Below are 24,250 nucleotides of genomic sequence, written 5' to 3'. Positions count from 1 at the left end.
TTTATTCTCTCTGAACAAAAATAGAATTAACCTGCAATGATTGCATAAAAGATGTTTCCTTTGAGGTATTATTTGATAAGCCAGAAGTATTAGTCTAAAAAAAAAAAAAAAAAAGAAAAGAAAGAAAAACTTATTATAAGAATTATTTACCATTCATATATATTTAAAGAAAACCAAAACTGTGTTTAATACATTTACTGCCAACTACGAGATAACTGATAGTTTATGTTATTGTCTAGGATGCTAACTAAGAGTTATTTAACATATTTGTGCAGCTATGAATTTCATAGCGTAATGTAGTATTAGGTTGTATACCCACAATATTAGGTTGTTACAAGATTGTTCAGTAGTTGCACAAATATGCCAAGTAAACAAACAACAAGATAACTTGCAAATGGAGCCATTGGCAATAACACAAATGAATTATCCCATTTTTGACATTCAATGTGTAAAAGATATAAAAATGGCAAAATAAATCATTAAAAACAGTATTCTTAATGTTTTAACATGAAGTTATTTTTACTCGCATTATTTCTATAACTCTCCTTTATCATACATCATCTCCAAATTCCAACATAATTTAAATAAAGCAACAAATTAATATTTATTTTAAGTATAATTATTAAAAGAACACAGCAATAGAAATCCAAATATAACAGAATGAAAATAAACTTTAGTTTGGTTGCAAATTAATTTCTCTTAAATGATATTTTTTAAGTTTCTTTGGGTAAACAAAAAAGTGGTACATTTTGACAAATTTATTTATAAGATTTCTATGGAAGTATCCAGTTTCAACAACAAAGAAATATTTAACCTTTCATTGACATATAGATAAAATAGACTTTAATTATATTTCAAAAAAAGCTGCAAATTGATTTATTATTAAAATTAATTATTTATTATAAAAATAAATGAAAAAGAATAAATAACATGTGTTACAATCAACATCAAAATAATTACACAAAGACAAAATAAAAAACTGGCAAAGGGTAATGATTTCTGAGGACCATCCTGGGGTGACATGGATTTGTTCCGAAATCTAAAAGTCCCAGTATTCTTGCACTAAAGCCACAAACAGTGGATAAACAGATTATGTATATATTTATTTATTTTGATTCTGAGATTCAATGTATCTTGAAATGTAAAACTTTATACTTTAAAGGGAGATTGAAATGTTCTTCTCGGTCAACTAAAAAATTTATTTAACACATGTAAAGTCATATCATGTCATAATCTTAACACCCAAGCTTTAGATCTCTAGATCCTACCTGTACCCCATAATTAGTCCTAGTATCTTCAAATAATGAAATTTTTGAGTTACACACCAACATTGCATTTAAACAGTTTTCCAGGAAACATAATGCTATGAAAGTTTGGAGAAAAAGAATTATAACTTAACAGTGTTGAAGAGGTAAACCAAAATTAATGGGCATCTTTACCTAGGACAGATTTATCGTCTTAAGTTAATAATGCTAAATGATTATAGGTTCCATTTAAATGGCATGACCATATTTTATCATTGAAGCTCTAGAGGAACATGCAGGAACTTTTAGCACAAAATACACTTTCCGATTTCTAAAACAAGCACCTTCAGTTGTTTCTTCATGTGGCAACATTTACATCTTGATACTAACCAATAACAAAGTTAAGGGGGAAGAAATAAGAATGGGTCATATTTTGCATTTATTGTGAAACTTATGAAACGTTTGTGTAATGTTTATTGAAAGGTGGTACAGAACTGAAATTCAGGAAACAATAACCGTACTGTCAAGACCAAGATTATGAGTAGAATATTTGGTGGATCAGGTCCATATTGGCTGAACTAAAAACCTTCTTTCGAAATGAAAAAATTAATAGCAAGTAGCAGCCCCCATCTTCTATGAAGTAATTAATAAGTAGCACCCTCCATCCTCTACTAGTTAGTAGTTAACAAGCAGCAATCCCTCCCTCCCTCTGCCTCTCTGTACAGTCAAGGCCAAGATTGTCTTTAACAATGTGAATATCTGTATCAGGCCCATTTCGACTGTATCAACCCCCATGGTGGACGTTGATAGCAAGTAGCAGTCCCCACCACCAACTAAAGTAAGTGGCAAGTAGCAATTCTCACTGTACCTGCAAGGTTAAAATTGTTTGAGAGTATCAATCTGAATCAGGTCAGGTCCCAATCCACCCCCTTTGACTATATCCACCAAATCTCAGCCAACCCCTTAAATCAACTACATTTCAGTAGCTGTTACAAAATATCTGATAGAAACAATCTTATCTCACTGTATAAATATAGCATTTGTGAATTTAATTAAAAATTTAGCACTGATACACTACTGATTTACCACTGATTATTAATTTAAGAGTTGATTTTTTGAAATTGTAAATAAATTAAATTAATATAGTAGGACTAGAAAAGAGAAACCACTAATATACAAAAAAGCAACTCACTCATTGAAAACTTCAAATATGACAACACAAAAGTTTTCATACCGACAACAGCCCATAAAATTTAATGTAAAAACATTAATTACCTGTAATATCTGTCCTCCATGTTCGGCAATCAATTGGGCCAACTGAGACTGAGCAGCAGCAGCAATACTGGGTGTTACTGTTGTCTGTATTTACATTAAAAAAAAAAAAAAAATGTATAATTTACAACACACTACATCAAATAATAAGAAAAGTCGTACCTTAATTTGGCACACAGAAATACACATATTCCAAGAAATATGAAAAATATAATCTGAGATTAATAATATATAATATAATAATAATAAAGGCTTAATGAGCCCGAAGGTTTGACGCTGTTCGATATCACCAATCGATGTCCACATATGTCTGCCCCGTGACACCCCTGCAAACCAAAATCTACCAGATCAGTCTAGATGCAATCCTCCCACCTACACTTCGTTCTACCCATTGGATAGTTACCTATTCATTCAATATTAATTAGATTTTTAAGAATCCGTTCATTACCATGCCCTACAACCTTATATGCCCATCTTACTCCAGATAACTCATTATTTTTTCAGTCCAAATATTTCATGTAATACTTTGTTTTAAAAATCCTTAAGGTGCTGTTACTCTCTAAGTGTAAGAGACCAAGTTTTGCATCCGTAAAAAACAGTAAGAGGGAAAATAGTTTTGTAAATTCTAATTTTTTACTCTTCCAACTTATATTGGTAAACGAATGTAAACATGCTAAGTATCCTTAACATTGCTCTTTGGCATTTTGAGGTGGGTTGGTTGAAGGGTCTACCAAATATGTCCCATGATATCTAAAACATAAAATGTGAGCGGACATTTTAGATTCTGAAGACAATTTTTTTTTTCACTTCCTGCATGAATACAACAAAGCCACTAACTTATGTTGTGATCATCAAAATAGAATTTTTTATTTACATCTTTACACGCAAAATAAAGCCCATTTCAATATCAAGAGACAAAAAATGAGTATTATGTTCAAAAAGGGGACTGTTTGGCCTTCCACATAAAAGGCGAGATTGTTCAAAACAAATATCTAACATGAGGTTTATATCTTTTTCCTGTATGTGTTATGCTTAGCGAATGTGATATATTAACATTGAACACCTATGCACTTGGGCTAGGTGCTTTACTACAACTAGAAGGACCAACATATGTCCTGAACTCTTTTCAGTTCAACAGTATAAGGATAGGATAAAATTATAACAATTAACAAAATTATAGAATAGTCAGAGATTGGAGCCTGACAAAAGCAATGACATTAGATATAAAATACACACCTGATCAGTTGTCTGATGAACAACCATAGTACCATCTTCTCCAACAGAAAGCCTTAATCCGCCTCCAACCTGTAATCATTAATTCACAAATTTCAATTAAATTTTCCCTTAATGAGCAATAAGTTTTACATTTTAACAGAGAAGAGTAAATATACTTTCAGCTTGTTCACACTGTTTATTTATTACACTTCCTATTTTTATAATAAAATTAATTATTATCACCTGAGCAGGGGCTTGAAGTTGAGCTAAAATTTGGGATGGATTTATTTGATGTTTCTGTTGATGCGGCTGAGGTTGCTGCTGCTTAGGAGAACTAGGAGGTGGTGTTTTGCTCACCTGTGTCCCTTGTGACACCTGGTGGCAATGGCTTTGGGTAACCACAGGACTCACATCTTCTTCATCTATGCCTAATATAAAAAATAAAACAAATTAAATGGAAATCAAATTAGACAAACAATAATATAGTTATTTTATTAGGTAACAACAGTAATAATGATTATTCATAATTGATTGCCACCATGCAAGTTATATGTGGGTCACAGTGAATGTCATCCTGAAGGAATATCATCAAATTCATGTTTCAACATAAAAATAAATTAAAAATTTTGTAAAAAAAAAAAAATTATTTACTTTTAAACACAATAAAAAATATATATATGTGTGAGTGTGTGTATACATACATATTTAAATCAATTAATTATCATAAATCAATAAGTTCTTTTTTTTTTTATCAGAAAAGATAAAGAGCCTGGAAACTTGGGGGAGAAGACAAAGATAAGTTAGACCAGATATTCTTTGCTGGAAAATACATCAACCTGAATCATATTGCACTAGTCGTAAAGAGTAAAAGACCTCAAATCATATAGTGAAACAATTAGCAGCAAAGAATCACATCTTAGTAAGAAAGGTAAGTAAGGGAACGATCAGTTAATATATGTCTAGAAGCTTTTCATAAATTATGCCGACAAAAAATAACTGAAGTTTGAACATTATGCTTTATCCAACAACCAAAAGTAAATCAATGGTACACCACAGATTGTAGAAGATAGGAGAGTAACTGAAACAGCTTATCATATCTTTCGATATTTGAAAATATGTAGTTGAAAGAAGCTCAACTGATATGATCTGAATAATAAAAATCATCAACTAAATACCATAATTAGGAATATTTATTAAGTTTGTGAAGCCAAAAAAAAAATTTTTTAAAAGAACAACCTGGTAGTACTCCAGAATACTGTATCTTATCCCATAATACCCAAGAATATCACTTTAAAATCTTTCGACATTCAACTTATGATATGCAACCAGAATTTAAAAATAAATCACTCTTGTTCTTAAGTCATGTAGAAGTTAAAAAGGAATTTATGGTTTGTAAAAATTGAGATATTTAACTCTACATTGTCTCTTTGTTTTTTCCATATCTTCTTTTTCAATTAAACTGGTTCAAACCACAAATCTAGAATAAGCAATAAATTTTCTTGTCGGTTTTATTTACATGGAACGATAACAAATGTTTGATTTGTGAATAGAATATGGCAAACCCTTATTTTCCAATACTCAAAAATTACTGTCAATACCAGCAAACCTTTAAGGCAAATGTGTTTTTGGTATAAATCAGAGGTCCCCAACAGGTAGTTCATGGGAGTACTGAGCCTGGCAGTACATGTTTTGTAAGGACTACTTGTTAGAATTATTTTATCACTTACCTTTCTTGATGTATAATTAGTGTTAGTTGAAAGTTTTAACAGGTAAATTCATTATTATAGTGTCTCAAAATGCTCATGCTCATCATCTGTAAGGAATACAATCTTTGCTTGAAGTCAGAGTTGGACCATGCATGGTTCATTTTCAGGTTTGGGAATCCGTAGACTTCTATGGGTTGGGAACCAAATAACAGATGTAAATGTACATTTAAATATAATGTCGGTTAACAGGACCATACAAACAAATATAATAACACTCTGACAAGTAGGAATGAGATAGGGTCTGTTTGTAGCCAAGGGAGTTGAGGCATAAGTCTTAACAACTGCAGCAGTGCCAGGCCGTTTGAATATGGCCTAGGAGGTCGACTTTTAGTTTTGTGGCGTTTCCATTAAATGAAAACGTGACTCCCCTCCCCCCTCAGTTGCAATGTATGGAGCAGGATATGGTTGCCCTTGATAAGCATATGAAAAGAAACATTACTTATAAAATAAATAAAAATTTATATTAATTTAAATGGAGCAGACTGTGTTTTCAACAATAACTGGTTTATAATTTACTGACATGTTAGAATGATTAACTCCAATTTCAATAGTTTTCAGAAAAGCAAATAATATATTTCATTTCAAAATTAAAATTTTTTTTCAAAAGTATGTCAAAAATATAAGTTTTCTAGATTTTATGTAGTTAGTAACTCTGTCGCCTGAAAGGCATATATTATGCTCTATGCAGCCACTAATAAGAAAGGAAAGAATCAAGATGGCATTGATTTGAGGTAAAGCTTTATCTGATTGCAATGTTTATTAAGAAATAATTTTATGTGATCCACTAGAGACTAAATAAGCAGTCCATAAGAGTTTATAAGCAGATAAAAAGTTTTTAGTTTAAATTTTTTTGTTTCTATTCTTTAATAAAACATTTGTAAATTTCTAAATGCTAATGGCTTACTTCAGAGAAGTGCTAAGTACATTTCCACTAACTTTAGAAAAAATACAATTAAAGGTTCTCTCTTTTAGGAAAATTGCAATTTTTCAATTAATTTTTTTGACTGAACAGATTTAGGTAAAAAATTTAAATGTTTAGTCAAAAAAAATAATTGAATGAAAAGTTGCAATTTCCTTAAGAGAGAACCTTTAATTGTATTTTTCCTAAAGTTAGTGGAAATGTACTTAGCTCTACTCTGAAATAAACTATTGATATTATGTAAATTATGTGGCAGCATATTAAAGAACTTTTAAATATAATTTTTTACTTTCAATTATAAATCAGTATAATTATTGAATTACAATTCAATCATAACCCATATCTTCTGAAAAGAAATAAACATCAATGATTATTAAAGAAAATTGGACCATTACATAATAGAATTATTTACATGTAGCAATTTCGCACAATAGTTCAAAAGATTCATCAATCATAAATATACATATCAACAATGGTTACAGTGGGTCTAGATCCAGAATTCAGGAGTATTACCCATGGCAAATTAAATATTAATGGAACTCTGATCTTGTTTAATACTCTTGAAATTAAGTGAGAATAGCAAGCCAGCCGGATAATAGCTGAAATAAAATTCCTGCGGAGAACCATTGGAAAGACCAAGAGGGACCGTGTCAGGAATGTGTAGCTAAAGACATTGGTTGAAAACTAAGAGTTAAAGTTATTTGGTTACACAGGTCGAATAGAAGTACAGAGTACCAAAGAAAGCAATGGAAGCTCAACCTTGGAGGAGGCTGTGAGATCAACCCAGAACTTCCTATCAGGAAGAATATAAACAACAAATAAGGGAAGAGAGGCAAAATTATCCAATTAATGTGGCAGCTTAGTAGGTACTGAGATGCATGGCTGCATTGGGATAGAGGCTCCTTGGCACTATAATGACATCAAGAAAAAAAAAAAGAAGAAATTGAGTGGAAAAACCATTAAAAAAATTGTATCTATACTTGTTCAGGAACATCAAATAATCAAAAATCTAGAAATAGTAATAGATATTTTTATCTTTAATATCAATTTATTGATCTTGAAATCAAGTGATAAAATCCAAGATTAAAGAATAAAACCATATTTCCTTGGGTTGAAAGGTCAGAATATCGCTATATACTTAGAAGTTATTTAACAAAAATGATTTAGTCTTCTGACATTGGTTTCAACAGCACATCATGGTCCTAAATGCAGAACACTGAAATAAATTAATAGATTAAAACACACAACTAAAAAAATAATATAGGCATGTTTAGGAATTATTGGTCAGCATTGTCATCATTAATTTAATAAAATTAAAAATAAACTTTTAATAACCAATTACTAAAAACAGAACATCATAAGAAAATTAGCTAAAACTAATAGCTAGTGATTAAAAATGACAGTAATGTTTTCCCATAAATGTGAGACAAGTTTTTATCATAATTTTGATTAATAGTAATTTAAAACCGATTCAGGAGGAAATAATCTTACATAGGAATGATCATACTTATGATTTTAAGCTCCTTATAGTAAAAGACTCTCCCTAAGACATTACAAGGAATTGAATGAGGGTGTTGAAGGGATGAGTCTGGGCAAGAATAGAGATACATAACAACAATGAGATCAAATCAGAATAAAAATAGTGTAAAAATAGAGTACACTTTCAGATTATTTTAATTTTTAAAAAGTTGGTGTAAAGTAGAGATTGGCTATCGACAATCAGGCAGATTTATAAAAAAAAAATAGATTTAATTATTAAATGAATGTTCAGTGACAAAAGAAAAAAGATCAGTAGCTCAGTAGATAAAGTGAGAGGAAGAAAGCAATAGTATAGTAAGTCTTTAACTCCCTCCCCCCCTCGCTCCCATCACTACTTTTCATAGGCAGAAAAAACTAAAGAACCATATGAGGCTTCACAAGATCAGGGACAAAAGGGAACATACAATAATCAGAGAAGAAGTTTTTGAACCAACAGGTAGCACAACTAGATGAAGGAAGGATTAGTTGGAAGGAATCCTCCAATCTCTTTGCTTCCAAGAATTACTTTATAGAATCTCATTCTGGCAGTGAGAGCACCATTATTTTATTTTTTTCCAATTGGAAAATATTGTTCAATATGGAATAGTATTTTTTCAATGAAAATAATATAATAATTAACAAAATATGGGCTTCTGAACCTTGAATATCATTAACTCTTAACTGGGTGGTATATTCTACATAATTGTTTTTAAAAAAGCTAATGTGGAACAATTTCAACCGCAAATATATTCTTAAAAAATTCAGTTAAGGTTTAAAAACCAATTTATATCTTTTAAGATATACGACTCAGAGTGGGAGAGTTGCAGAGGAAACCCGAACTCTATGTTCTCTCAGAGAACAACTTCACTCAAATACGTCACTTAGAGAAACTACCAATACTACAAAGCTTTTAAGTAAAGAACACCCAAGCTAGGTGGAGGCTCGAGCTGTGGCTGAATAGCAGAGGGAGCCTAAAAATATACTATTTTCCATCCAACACCTTAGGGCACCAGTTGCAAAGAAACCCAGGGGTATGGATGGCAAGCCTAAGAGCTATGCCAAAATAACAAGCGGGTTTGACGTTGCGATTGTGCCTAGCGACTCCACACAAACCCAACTTACTAAGGCACACTGTAGTTTATTAAGGAGGAAATTACCAAATTCCTGGACACCTTGGACGAGTTTGGGGAGTTCCACCCACAGTGCTGGATATATAGCAGTTACAGGATGGGTGGACATGAAAGGATTCTTCACTGTGCTTAGAATCCCTGTATCTAGTCTTGAGAGCCTAAGGGCACAGGACATGCAGATCTATGGCCTGGATATTTTGACCCTCTTTATCTGGATTTATCTCTTGATATGAGATGCGATGCGATATATAGAAATCCCAAATTCATGGACTGGGATTTCTACAACGCACATCTCACTGAATTTACCAGATGTTGTCCTAAAGTAATAAATAATACATTGGCAGCTGGAATGTCTTAATGACTCACTGACGGATGCTATTGTGAACTCATATCACAGCAGCAATCCTGTCTGTAAACAAACATCCAACAGGAATTTTTTCTGATGGAATAATGCAAGGAATAATTCGCAAAGCAAAAAGACAATCTTGGAAGAAGTTTTGTTTTAAGGTTGATAACATTTTGGCTACATCCCTCCTAAGTAAAATTCTCTCCAAGCAACCCTGGGACTGCTAAAAAAAGGGTGACAATGCGACCTCCACTGAGCGAGAAACCCTTTGTGTCAGCGAAATCCCACTTCCCTAATTATGAGTTGCTGGAGAATGATTATTTTTTTCCCACTGTTAACAATTACAGTGAGATAAGTGGGAGAAAGCCAAAAGTATTATTATTATTGATAAAATCGAATGGGTGATTAATTCTTTATCGCCATTCAAATCACCTGGCACTGATGGAATCTTTCCTACTTGTTGCAGAAAGGCCTACCAGTGTTCAGAGCACATATTCTTGAACTCCTCAGAGGTACTTCAGCACTTGGAAACACCCAATGGATGGAGGACATCCAGGGTGTGCTATATATCCAAACTGGGGAAGGAATCTTATGAGGATCCTAAAGCATTTCAACCAATATGTCTCACATCCTTTCTGATGAAGGATGAAAATGAAGATATTAGAAAAAATTGTGGATAGACATATAAGAGAACAGGAATTGTCAGCAAATGCTGTACATTCCAGACAATTTGCCGACCAAACAGGGAAATCCTGCAAGGTAGCCTTACACAACTTGGTCTCTAGGATCGAAAGATCACAGTTGGCATCTTCGCCAACATAGAAGGTGCATTTGACAAGACTCCCTATAGTGTTATTAATCATGTGCTAAGGGATAGAAATATAGATCCTGTTGGATAACCTCCATGCTGGAACAAAGGATCCTCAAATCAGACCTTGGGCACTCTGAACTCTGGATTAGGCCCAAAGGGGGCTGCCCCGCAGGGTGGAGTGCTCTCTCCCTTACTGTGGTGCTTTGTGGTTGATTCTCTACTAACAACCCTAAGTATGGCAGGCTACTATACTCATGGCTATGCAGATGACATTGCTATACTGATTGAAGGAAAGTATCCACATGTACTTTCAGACTTAGTGCATATTGCAGCAATCATTCTGGCGGGCTGGTATAAGAACAACCGTCTGAGTATCAGCCCACTCAAGGTCAGTGTCTGTGTCTTCACTAAAAAGAGAAAGGTGACAATAAGATCACCTATATTGAATAATATCCAGATTAACCAAGCCAAAGAGGTGAAATACCTGGGAGTTATTCTGGATCACCCTAACAGCCCAGGGCTCAGATTCTGTAATGCTGAGGATGAGAGTGCATGCCATATTATATGCTGGTGTGACTGCTTTGTATGACTGAGGTTTGCACTGTTTTGGGGCGGATTGTGTGGATCCCAAGCAGTGCGAGCTGATCAATCCCTTAAGTTTATTAAGATCCTTGGAATCTTCAAATCTTAAGCTCTAATGAGCTCACCACAGTGCTGTAGTACTGCCTGCATCATCGGCGTGATTGTTATTGGCGCACAATAGGGAAAAAAAAAAGGATGGAAAAATGAAGTGGGCACAACCCGCTTCAATCTTGGGAGAGGAAGACCTGCTCCTGGAACCGCCTGATAGGTGAATAAACATGAAAATGTTTATCAGCACCATTAACAAATGCACACCAGAGTAATGGTGTCAAAACCTGTAATGCGGAAAAGCAGGGTAAAGAGAAAAATAAATAAGCTGATAGCTATAAAAAAAAAAAGTTTGTAACTTGATTTACTCCTTACCTATTAGCATGACTGCTCATTCAAATCCTTCGAATAAAATTCATCTAAAGTCCAATCGCTCTAATGTTTCCTCACACTCTCACATTCTAATGACTTTACATGAATTCTACAGAAAATTTAATGCTGTTTTAAATTGTATATTGTAGTGAATTTCTTCAAGAAATATATGGTTTATGAGTTATCTGAAGAACACTTATTTTTTGCAAAGTACACAATTTTTGTCAATTTTACTAATTTTAAACTCTAGCTCCTTACCTATTAGATTGTATATTCAAATTCTTTGAATAAAATTCATTGTAAATTTTATCTAATTTAACTTTGGGAAGGATGATGTTTTCAATAAAATGAACAAGCTTGATGTTACATGTAAAAATCTTAAAGAACGAAAATTTTGCAATTTTTGCCAAATTTTTCAGACAATACCAGGATATTGTGTTTGAAACTTCAAATTTGGTTTCAACATCCGAAAAACATATAAAACCGCAATAACTCCATTAATTGAATTTTTTTTAACATTCAACTACCAGTTGAATGGACAGATTCAATGAATCTCACAGCCTCTGTTTAGAAAATCCAACCAGGTACTCCATCAGTCAGGGGGGTTGTTTTTTTTTTTTTAGGGTTAGTTATGTTCCATACAAATTTCAGTCATGACATTTTTCACTAAATGAACAATCAACTTTGGAATACCAAATTTAAAGTTCAAATCTAAAGCAACTGACCAGAGTTGAATACTCTAATGAGCATTATTTATAATTTAAAATGGTTTCTAGCTGGAAGTCCTTTCTTTAAAATGAATCTATCACCACATACCAAGTCCATAATGAATGTTCAAAATCAAAAACAATCTATCTGTTGAAATGCTTTCATTGACAGTGGCAAAATAGGAAATTATTTTTTTTTTTTAATTTAAATAAATTAATTTAATTTTGTTAAAATAAATAATTTAATTTCTATCCATTTCAGTCTCAACACATTTTATTTTTCTTAAAAGTCCAACGTTTTGGCCAATCCGGCCATCCTTGGGGACAATCTTAATACAATTTTGGAACTAAATGATTTTAAAACTCAACTTCAGGCTATTCTGCCCAGGTCTAAACAACAATTTCTAATTAGTCAATATTCACTTAAAACCAAAATTAAAATCATTTATCACAGTCACTATTTGTTAAAATTTTATCACAACAATCCTTGTAACAAAGCCTACATAAAGTTGAGTTTTTAAATCATTTAGTTCCAAAATTGTATTAAGATTGTCCCTGAGGATGGCCAGATTGGCCGTAACGTCGGACTTTTAAGAAAAATAAAATTTGTTGAGACTAAAATAGATAGAAATTAAATTATTTATTTTAACAATATTAACCAGTCTCAAGAAAGTGTTTAAGATTATAAATTAATTTAATATCAAATATTGCTGATATATTTATTAGATAATTTATGTAAGTTATATAAAGAAAATGAATTACTTCCTAACTAACCAGACAAACTAAAGTCATAAAAAGCAAACAGAATAGATTAAGATATAAAAGATAAAATTGTATCATTTCATTAGGAGATGTAATAAGACAAAAATAAAATATGAATAAATACTGCAGTTGATTATGGTATCGCTGGATTAAAAAAAAGATAAAAGATGAAGTAAAATGAGCAGGTCAAAGTGCATAACAGCTAACTGAGTAAGTAATTAAAAAAAAAAGGTCTATTAAGTATCCAATATTAAGTAATCCAATAATTGTTATTACATTTATTAACGGTTAAGAGGAAATAAAAATTGAAATTCGAAAGATAAAATTTCTAATGGTAAAATATTATTTTTATATTAAGAAATATTGCCTAAAGCCCAAAATTTGAATATATCTCAACTTTTGTTCTATTAACACCATGCAACATTCTCTACACGTGCCAGAACAGTGCAGAGAGAATCACATCAATGTGAAAGAAACATCGATACAAACATAGCATCAACTCAGTATTAAAATGAGCTCAGAAAGTAATTAATAAACATGAAAATTTTTTAAAACTAATAGAACATTAATTTTATTTAAATGATTTTTTTATAGGTATAAGAAAAATTGTAATATCAAAAGAAAACTAAGTTAAGCCTGGTAAATGATTAAAACAAACTGCACTTTGATATTAAGCTAAAATAATACAGATGAAAATGCTTTATGTATGTGGCTGCTTGTTTAGGCACATCAATAAAAATCGTAGCACGACATCTTAAATAAGCCACAAAAATATTTTAAGAAACTACATGGATTATAATATAAGCAAACTTCCATTCTCACTTAGTAAAATTAAACTATTAGATGAGTGGAAAAGCTGATTATTTACAAACATACAAAGTGCAGACAAACACAAACACACCTGCTTAGCTTAATTCTGTTCACAGAGATTTCATGCTTAGTATACATCTATTTTCAATTTAAATAAATATACATTTTTTTTTATAAAGTAAAAAAAAAAAAAAGGAAAACCAGATACTTTAAACGAATAATTAACTGTTCTTTAAATTAAGTTTTCTTATACCTAACACTGAGGTTAAGAAAATTATGCATTACCTTTGGTTCGCCAAGCGGCTGTGACCCGAAAATAAAACTATTTCAGTGTTCATTCAAAAATGTAATTTAAAATATCATTAAAGTTACATATACTATAGTCATGACAAATTCATACTACAATTAAGAACTAAACAATTGTAAGTGCTATAAGTAAATTCTCTTTTTAATTCATAAATTAAAGCAATTTAGTGGTGTCATAAAATAAATATTTTAATTAAATTATGGGAATAAGTCAGAAGAAATGAATATGTCATGACATAAAAATTGTTTATAATTTACGTAAAAACCGAAATAAATACATGAAACATCAATATTAATTTATCTACCCTCATCTTCAATATTAATATGTTTTGAACTTAAAAGTTAACGGAGTACTTTACAGATTACTCTATTACTTTATTTAAATAGAATGAATCAGAATAATGAATATATTACTAAATTTCAAAATATTATCTTTATAAGGAACTTAGGCCAATAACTATTTAATCTGAATTTCTATAAGTTTTGTAACTACTTTCATTTATATCTACATGTTATAGTAAAGCACCTTACCTGATATTTTAATGAGGTTGGCCAAGTCGAGTCTTGGTTCTTCTTTATCCTTCTTTTTCTTTTTTAACTTCTTGAGAGCAATCGCAGATGGAGTATGAGGAGGAGGAGTGGTTCGTGAAGCAGCTGGTGAAGGAACAGCAATGAATGTAGGGCCTGAGGTTTGAATTTGTTGCAATTGCATCTGGCCAGGAACCAACCTAACCACCTGAAAATTAAGCAAATATGTCATTAAAAATATAAAAAAGAATTTTTTCAGCCTACTATATAGAAAGCGAATTTTGGTTTTTTGTGTACATTTAAACTCAATAAATACAATTGACTATATTTATTTTGTTCTACATACGAAAAAAAAAAAAAATTGATTGGTATATTATCACCTCCCATTGCCATAATACCAGCACAGTATTAAAATAATTGTTACTAACTGACCAGGCAAAGTGAGACAAAATATTCTTTTTATGGAGAAATAAAGTTGATAATTAATTTTAATTACAAGTTGATATTCAATTTTTTGCCAACAATCACAAAAATTGCAATAACTTAACATGATATCATTAATCTACACGAAACTTAAAAGGGGCTTAGGATCCTCTAAGCTACAAAAAATTATACAAATTGGACCTTCACAAATAAATTACAACTGGAGATGTATTGAATGGAGAATTTATCAAATGTTTGAGTAATTTTTCTTTATTTGAAACTGCTTTTTCTTCCATATACATAAAATGCAATGGATGTTGATATGGTTTAGAAGAGCTGAGGTTTGGCTTTCGAACAGCTGTAGTTACGTTGAATTTGGATGACTAGGCGAGGAGTTATGACTTTATTTCTTAACTAAATTTAACTTTATTTCTAAACTCAGGACAATGGCAGGAAAAAAAAATATTCCCCACAAAACAAGCTCTCAAAATTTCTAATTTTTGATTTATATGAAAATTTATATTTAAGGGTTTCAAATGGGCGTTGAGAACAAATCTGACTTGATGTTTACTTAACAAAATTTTTTCGGTCTACATTACTGGAAGTGACTTGGTTTTTGCAATTTTTACACACACATACTTATTTAATACAATCACGAATCTTTTGTTTTTATTCAACAAAAAAAATCTATTAGTATATAACAAATACGTGCAGAGAATAAGTAGTATGCAATAACATACAAACTTTCTAAAAATATGTAAAATATTTTTTTCTCAGCTCCTATAGTGCATTATCAAGAACCCTTGGACACAAGTTTAATTTTTTTCAACCATGTATAATTTAAAAAAAATTCATTGAAATCATTAATTCCACTAGCATAGCCTCCCCTTGTAAGACAACTTTACCCTCACATTTTGCTTAACTCTGTTTTTCATATTTTTAGTACTGCTTCAAAAACATACTAACCCAAACATTTCAATCAAAAACATATAAAAATAAGCAACTAGCATGCTTATAAACAAACCTGATGAGCCTGTGTCCTCCCTTGGACAATGACTGCCTGTGGTTGGAGGCCTCCATTAGCAAGTACAATTCCAGGCTTAGGTTGCGGTTGGGGAGGTGGAGATTTTAAAATGAACTGAACGCCACTACTAGTTTGTTGTTGAACTAACACTGCACCATTAGGAACCATCTGGAAAAAAGTTTATATTTTATTTTTTAAATAAATCATACACCTAAAAAAAAAAAAAAAAATGTGAATATTAAAATAAAAGCTGTTTGCATCTTTTTTCTATTTTGATTGAATTTTATCATCCAATAGAAACAAAAAAAATAACTGGACTACATATTTAGAGCTTTAAGATCTTATCATTAACTTAAGTCCTGTTGCAGAATAAACTGAGATCCACCTCCAGTTTTATAAATAAAAAATAAGATGGGAAATTTAATTCCTTTAAGTCATATCCATATTAAATATTTAATTTTATAAATTAGAAGTGTACTTTAATAAGTAAAAATTATTTAGGCATTTTTTTTTTTAAAAGGTATTTTGAAATAAAATTTGGTATGTGTTAGTTATGTTTATAGTCCAGATTTCTATAAATAAAAGCTATATCTATTCTTGTGGTGAAAAATTGGAAAATGAGTAATAAAAAACCAAAATCAGACAATTAAACCAAATTTGTCTAATCTAATGTTAATGTGCTCTACAGACAAAAACGTTTGCGAAAAACCGCTAACTCTATTGTTTAAGTGGTTGAGAATGTATACACTTTTAGAATTACATTTCATGTAAGAATCTCTCACTCTCTTCTCATTAATTAAAAAATAAGTGTATATCCCTGCCATGTTATAAAACTCTTTGTTAAAATTAACCCAAGGAGAAGCAACATTTAGAGGAGCAGTATGACAAACGTTCACCCTGCCTTTGTCAGTACCCTCCTGATTTTGGCAGTGTTTGGCCACCTTAGGGCGACAGGTTACAAAACTGTAAACAGGTTTACCTTGTAAATGACACCAGTTGAACTCATTGGGCTAGTCTATACCATGGCAATGCCTCTAAATGTGACCAGAGCTTTACTGGAAGTTCCACAATATATTTTATTTAATACTTTTTTACCACTTTCTCAAAAATGGTCTTAAACATCAGCCAGGTTTTATCGTCATTGAAATAGTTTGGTAGGATTTAAATCCCAATTTTTTAAAATAGCTTCCTCTAAAATACATTAAATGTCAATTTATAAACAGAGTTTATCATCTAAATGACTATAGAATACTTCAAGCATATCTTGTAATAGAAATAGAAATTAAATAAAGGTGAATTGAGCTGAACAGATCCATTGAATTGGTATCAAAACCAAAATATAAGGACAAAGATAATTAGGAAAAAAAAAAAATCTTAACTGGTGAAACAAGCCATGCTTAATGTGACGTATGGGATATGAGGATGTTATGAAAGCTGTCACTGTATAAAATTCGGCTTGAATAGTTGTAAAAGAAAAAAAAAACCGATTTTACCTTATTTAACCAAATGAGGCATTTCCATCAGATACAAAAAATATCTAACAAGCTTTAAGGGTATATGCTATTCCTTTAATAGATTTATATTATAGCAAACAAAAGAAATTGTGTTAAATCACACTTTCTCAGACAATTCATTATTAAAAATTAGTAATAGATAAGTTAACCTGATTTAAGAGTAGAGTGCCCTGTGGTTGCTGTTGTGCTGGTTGAGGTTGAGGTGGAGGCTGTTTAGGTGCACAATTAGTAGGTGTTCCTCCTGATCCACCAGGTGGTTTCGGCAGGATCTGAGGAGGCTGTTTTCCTTTCACCGTTGTACTACTTGCACTAACTAAAAATAAGAAATATAACTATAAAATCTTCTATATAATAACATAATTAATCATTAAGTTATTTTCCATAAGTAAAATAATTTCTGCATAATTATTATTATTGATTAATAACATACAACTCCAGACACATATCTGTAACTTAGTAAAAGAAGGACCAGTGTCCAAATATACCCATTTTGTGTTTATAGCAATTATTAATTCAAAAACATGGGAGTAATAAATGAAATGAAGATCAAATATAACTAGATTTCAAGTTGGAGGTTTTTTCAAAGGGCCAACGTCAAATCTACAATAAATAAAACATGACAATGAGCAATGAAACAGCTTTTTCTCAAAACAAACAAAATGGACATTGGACCTTTTTTTACCAAGTTACAGATATAACATATGACATACATCAACATTGTAAGTTTTTATGTTACACCGAATCTAAAACTTTATGGCACAGAAACTATCATATCAACCATACTGCAGTGTACCTGAGCCTAATAGTAACATCAAAAATAAACTGGCAGAAGTTTCAGGCTAATAAGAAATGTAGTCAACCTCAAACAGGATTTAAATATATAATTACTTTTTGTTTTGATAATAACATAGAAATTTAAATTATTAATCACCCTTTTGTAAGAGTGGAAGTGTGAAGATTTATTTAGAAACCACACCACTCTAAACTGAGAGCTATAACGAACTTGGCCACAATGGACTCTTAACTCTTGTTCTCAGGAATCCAATAACATCAAGCCAACGTGTATAATAAAACAAATTTTTATTGGACATAACAAAAAAAAACCTTATATCAATTTCAATTTTATATAAGTAAGTATGATCAATCAAAACCAAAGTAGGAGATGGTTAATAATATGAACATAACATACATTAATTATCCTCTTAGAATATAATATTATATAATTAAGTTAACATAAGTACAATAATAATCTAAATGTTACACTGCTTCATTAGAAAATCAAAATGGCTTACGTGTATTTCGGGTTGCTTGTTGGTGGAACAGTTGCAAGACTGTTGGGTGTTGCTGAAGGATCTGTTGTTGGCTGGGCTGAGGAGTAAGGCGATGCTGCTGCTGAGTGGGTGACGGACTAGGGGTAAGGGACCTAGGGGAAAAGGGGGAGCTGGGGGTCCCACCACTGATGGGACTCCCAATCTTCTCGCCTCCACTTGCCTTCAACAAGATAATAATAATATAAATATCTTAACAATATTTATATTAATTTTTAAATTCATTGTTTAGCAGGTATGATATTATATATTTTTTTTTTTTTAGCGAACCAAGAAATAATTTTATAATAAAGGTTTTATTTATAACAAAAAAAAATGAAACCATTATTATATAAATATAATAAAATAAAAAACATTTTATATTTCCTAATTAAGTACAAAATATACACAAGAAATATTTTGTAATAAAGATTTCGTTTATCAAAAATTTACACTCTACCCATCCCACAAAATCTTGGGCAAAAATGTAACCGATAGTCAACCTCCAAAACTTTTAGTAATTAAACCTCCAAAATTAAATTTAGTCTTTTGCTGAAAAAAAATTTACACTTCACTTTAATGCAATATACATAAAAGATCTAAGTAAAAATTAACACCAGGAACAAATTCTTGATATAAAGAAAGTTAAGAAAGATGTATATTTATAATGTAAGTTAAATTTAAATTATTCTAATTAAATAATAAACAATAATGATTGTTATAACCATTATAGTTGAATGTCATCAAAAATTGAATGTAATGAAGAACATAATACACCATTAAAACCATGTAAATAACTAAAACAACCGATTTAAAAACAATGAACAATATAATCACTCATAAAATATCCTATACTATACCTGCGAAGCATGGCTAACAGGTATTTGGTGAAGACTGGATTGAAGGATGCTAGCTTGTCTGACATGACTGATGCTACTCTGTAATACATGCTGAATGCTGGTGTGACCAATCTGCTGTGAAGTATGTAAAATGTGTTCGGTAGGCTGTCCTGACCCCGAAAGAAATCCCTGAGGAGCCAGAACCAACTGGGGAGCCACCCCACCACCACCCTTTGAAAACAAAAAAATAATTTGAAATATATAATTGAACAAACTACAAATTAAAAACATGATAAATTGAAAAATATATATATATATTAAATTTATGGAAATAAAAATATTAATTTATGATAAAATTAATATATAAACACAAATTATATATCTTCAATGTTTATTATAAGTCTGATTTTTTCGATTCATTTTTTAGAACTACAATCATTCAAGACAACTAATTATAATAAAGTAGTTTGTATATCTATTGCAAGCAACATATTGATTTACGCACACAAAATGTCCTATTATGGCAGTAACATAAAGACTTTTAAATAAATTCCAAAATCATTAACCATGGATTATCAAATCTTCAATTTTATACTTTAAAAATTTGCTTTATGTGGAAAATACATAGGTTGTTTTTTCTATATGAAATTACAACATTTCTTAAAAAAAAATTATAAGACTGAATTTATAAACATAGACAAAGTATTTTAACAAACCATTACAAAAAACACTGTCGTAATGCAACTACAATATTTAGGTTGTTAAATATATTTACAACAGAACTGGAAAGAATTAAAATGACACTACAATGAGATTATAAATCTTTTTATAAAACAGTAATCTACAATAATTGGAAACTCAGAATATTCAAATATATATTACCATTATCAGAATTAAAACCCTAATAAAAAAAAAAAAAAATTGATTCTTTTAACTATACATAGAGAGATAAAAGATAATTTATGTTTAAATCAGTATGCAAGCTTAGTTCACAGCATTAGTTAAAAGTCTAACTTATTTAATAAGTATATAAAACTATTCCATTACAAAATAATTCCTACAATACAAATAATTTTAAACAAAATCTTGTAAATAAAAAGTTTTTTTTTATTACTTATTAACAACCAAAAGATGTTTTAGACAGACAATACTAACAAAGCTGCACAGACGTAATAGTCACAAAAGCCATACTCCTTTCGAAATGGTTTTAGCAGCAAAACCTCCAATATTAAATTACAAAATGTTTAACCACAGAAAATTAAATTTCCGTAATAAAAATTCTAGATAAGCAACAGAACATTCATACATTAATCACTTGGTATGGATTCATAGAAAATTAGATAGTAGTTAATATTTTTAGCATGAGATGCAAATTTACATAATTTGTCAAGTGAAACACAAAATATAAAACACCTCTAAAGTTAATCTTAGTTCTTATGTTCCAATGATTTTTCTTATGAAATGTTGATCATTTAAATAATTTTATTAATCAAATTGGTATATTTTAAAGTTTGCATAGAATAAAAGGTCAAGATTTCTCATGATACCACTATATAAAACAAGCTTCAGCAGTGCTAATTTCAAAATTACTGCTCGGATTATTATCAATATTACTGTTTTAATAGGACAACATCTGTTGACTATAACTAACTCAAAAGGTGTGAATAAACCTCTAATGGGTCCTTTACAATAGAGGTTGAGCCTAAATTTTCATGTAGCATTATATATAAGTGAGTTTAGAAGTTTTCACTGCAGCAACTTGTTTTGTACAGAATTGCCTTCTTCATTTTCGGTTTAGGATGACTTTAAGCCAATGAAAGAAATAAGAATCTACACAACTACTAAAGTAACACTGATATGTTGTAATAATCATAAATGTCAAATGTCAATAAGTTTTAATACTTGTGTAATGCCTTTGCAATTAAATAATAAATAATTTTAAACATAATGCATATTCAAAAATTATACGGAATAAAAAGTCCACAGTTTGTCCATGCATTGTAGAAACAGATTAAGGTACTATCAGCCAACATCCAGATTCATGATACTTAATTATGAAAAAACTAAAACTGAATTAGTATTATAAACTGTACCTGCTGTAGTGTAAGGGTTAGGGCGCCTCCCGCCTGCTCCCCAGCGTGAAGCCTTTGCAGTTGCTGCAACTGTTAATAAGTACTGTTAAGTATAAACCTCCAATAGAAAAGAATAATAATGAATACCAAAGTTACCTGTTGTGGCGTTACGAGTAGAGAGCCGGCGGGGCGCCCCTCTATTAGTGGTTGAGGTATTGAGTCCACGATGCCTTCCTTTGCCACAACCTCTATCAAACATCAATAAATATATAATATATCAATGTTATCAAACAATAACAAAGTGAGAAAAAAAATTGCATAAGGACTAGAATGAGTACAGTCAAACTAAAATCGAACACTTCACACTGTTATCACTTAACATTCATTCTTGAATAACCCTTCATAATATCTATTTGACAATTAAAAAAGCCTGATTACTTACAGCCCCAGCACTGGATGGCAGGAATACTGGAGCCCAATATTACTGGAACACACAAAAGTTGTTCCTGATAAACACATACACTAAAAAACAGTTAACCTAAAACATAAACAAACATTCAAAATTATGATAAAACGTACCTTTACTTCTTCATTTAATTAAGTAATTGAGTTCACTAATGTTGATACAATGATTCTAGAGAGTAATCAAAAATAAACAAACCCACCAGGTTCAATGATGCACTCATATATTTTCATCATGCTATTATCAACCGAAACTTTCCAAATACGGAGTATTTTTATAAATGGCACATATCTTGATTTTATTACGCGAAGCGCTACATTATTAATAAAAAATATTCAAAACGATATAAAATTAAAATCAAATGTGACTATGTTTTGTTCTCCAAATTATTGTAAACGGCCATTTCCATTTACTAGTACAATGTTACCACCATCAATGCCAGTGTTTATATTAAAGATCATGCCAACCTTGATCTACAAGGATTGTTATTTGAACTATGAAATTGTATGGAATGTATGAAAAATTATAATAAAAATTGCATAGATTATTATTATTTGATCAAAATTCGAATAATAAACGAAAATAAAAGATTTCTAAGAAAATGTTAATTCCTAGTCCAGTTGCCATATACGTCATCATTCATTGATAAATAAATCAATACTGTGACATGAAAAGCTATCAAATATGTAATGGTATTAATATGATTGCATTTTTAATGATTTAATAATCTTAATTTTTTTAATTTCTCTTAATGTAATAATGATTAATACGATGTGAAAGAGATAGAAACATCTAGAGTTAATTTAATGAAATCCAGTAAAGAATGTTTACTAATTTTGTAGTATTGACAACTATTTAAAATAAAGAATTATCCCCACTCTGTTAAGTTTTTAAGGTAAAGATTAGTAAGTGGTAAGGGAGAAGGGGAAGAGAAGAGAGAAACAGGTAATGATAAAGGGAGGGGAAGGAGGAACATGGAAGAGGGGGGGCTCAGGAAATAGGGGGGATGGAATTCAACCCAGTTCTGTAGCTGTACTATCCCACAGAGTGGCACAAGCTTGAAATTTATGGTCACTAGGGCACGGGTTAATACGGAAGAAAATTGAGGTACAGGGCAGACCAACGATGATAAAGACTAACCTCTCCGGCAGAAAGCATGACCTATAAGGAAGACCTATTAACGGTATATTCATATCTCATTCACATTAGGAAATACAATTCATATCAAATTGACCTCCCATTTTGCGCTCAATGGGCTGATGTAGTAAATGCGTAAGTTGAGCACTTACCCTGTGGGACAACAAACCAATATCCGGTGGAATCACACCCTGTAAATACAGCAACACACACCATTGGTTGTGACGTCATTACATTCAATCTATACGGGCATAGTGGGGGGAACGAAGATTTATAATTATGTACTACCAAAAGAGACGCTGATAAAATAATTCATATCAATTTCCAGTTTTTGAGTAATTATTTTTTTGTTAATATTTAGTTTTGACTTCACATAATTTTTTTACTCAATGTGTCGGGGCTAATAAAAATCCGTAAGGAACATAGCTGTAAAATTTGCCAACAACATAGGAAGCTAAGACGAAGATTTTCTTGTTCTAGCCGTCTTTTACGAGAAACTATAATAAGAAAGCTAAATAAAACGTTGTATGGGATGGTATGGTGGGGAATGTGTCTGGCCAATCACGTTCTGTTTGGCCCATGGTGGGCGGAGCTTGCTTAAGAGCTGTTTTTGCTTTCAGTTTCTGGCTAAGGACCTGCGCATGTGTCAACGAAAGTGATTGCCTGGTAGGAGGAGTTTCGTATGTGTGTTATGGGATGTGCATTGTGTATGTTCACCTAATGATTAGAGCAGTAGAGAGTTGTAAGTTATTGTGTATTCATCAAAATTAATTTTCATAAGAACAAGTTTAGGTGCTTTTATCTTTTTAGATATCATTGTGTCTGACTATATTTTAAGGCAAAAATGTTATTCCTTATTATTCACTTCATAGAACTTCCTGAAAATTTTTGGATTCTCAAAACCCTAGGTTTAACTTATATCACTTTTACATTCAATGGCTCATTTATTCATATAGACCTGTTGAATTTTAATTTTCAACTTTTTAAAATCACTGCATGTATTTCCATTTCTGAAATAAAAATTAAGTGATTCATGATACGTCTTTTCTTAAGAATTTAGACAGATTAGATTAGATTTTTATTCAGGGCGATCAACATCTAGGTTATTACACCCTTTTTACTTCATCTATCTTCT

The 24,250-nt window shown here is 31.0% G+C and overlaps 1 protein-coding gene and 1 long non-coding RNA gene across 2 annotated transcripts in view; one reads left to right on the top strand and one right to left on the bottom strand.

Annotated features, from left to right (window-relative positions):
- LOC106686272 (uncharacterized) overlaps positions 1 to 21,996 on the bottom strand; it is a gene marked incomplete at its 5' end in the record, with an annotated part of 42,557 nt that extends 20,561 nt beyond the window's left edge. The window contains 12 exons of the mRNA XM_014429465.2: positions 32 to 94; positions 2,520 to 2,603; positions 3,753 to 3,821; positions 3,975 to 4,159; positions 14,340 to 14,544; positions 15,784 to 15,951; positions 17,447 to 17,610; positions 18,590 to 18,788; positions 19,465 to 19,674; positions 21,537 to 21,605; positions 21,672 to 21,761; positions 21,958 to 21,996. Of these exons, the coding sequence (XP_014284951.1) occupies positions 32 to 94; positions 2,520 to 2,603; positions 3,753 to 3,821; positions 3,975 to 4,159; positions 14,340 to 14,544; positions 15,784 to 15,951; positions 17,447 to 17,610; positions 18,590 to 18,788; positions 19,465 to 19,674; positions 21,537 to 21,605; positions 21,672 to 21,761; positions 21,958 to 21,996 (1,545 nt within the window). The remainder of the gene's footprint in view (positions 1 to 31; positions 95 to 2,519; positions 2,604 to 3,752; positions 3,822 to 3,974; positions 4,160 to 14,339; positions 14,545 to 15,783; positions 15,952 to 17,446; positions 17,611 to 18,589; positions 18,789 to 19,464; positions 19,675 to 21,536; positions 21,606 to 21,671; positions 21,762 to 21,957) is intronic.
- A 994-nt stretch (positions 21,997 to 22,990) lies between these two features.
- The window catches only part of LOC106686276 (uncharacterized), a 4,270-nt gene continuing 3,010 nt past the window's right edge, over positions 22,991 to 24,250 (top strand). Inside the window, exon 1 of the long non-coding RNA XR_001343988.2 lies at positions 22,991 to 23,857. This is a non-coding gene — a long non-coding RNA (uncharacterized lncRNA). The remainder of the gene's footprint in view (positions 23,858 to 24,250) is intronic.

Source organism: Halyomorpha halys, unplaced genomic scaffold, assembly GCF_000696795.3.
Source record: "Halyomorpha halys isolate HHAL.00 unplaced genomic scaffold, Hhal_1.1 Scaffold803.1, whole genome shotgun sequence".
Lineage (NCBI taxonomy): Eukaryota > Metazoa > Arthropoda > Insecta > Hemiptera > Pentatomidae > Halyomorpha > Halyomorpha halys.
This window is presented reverse-complemented; position numbering and strand designations above follow the sequence as displayed.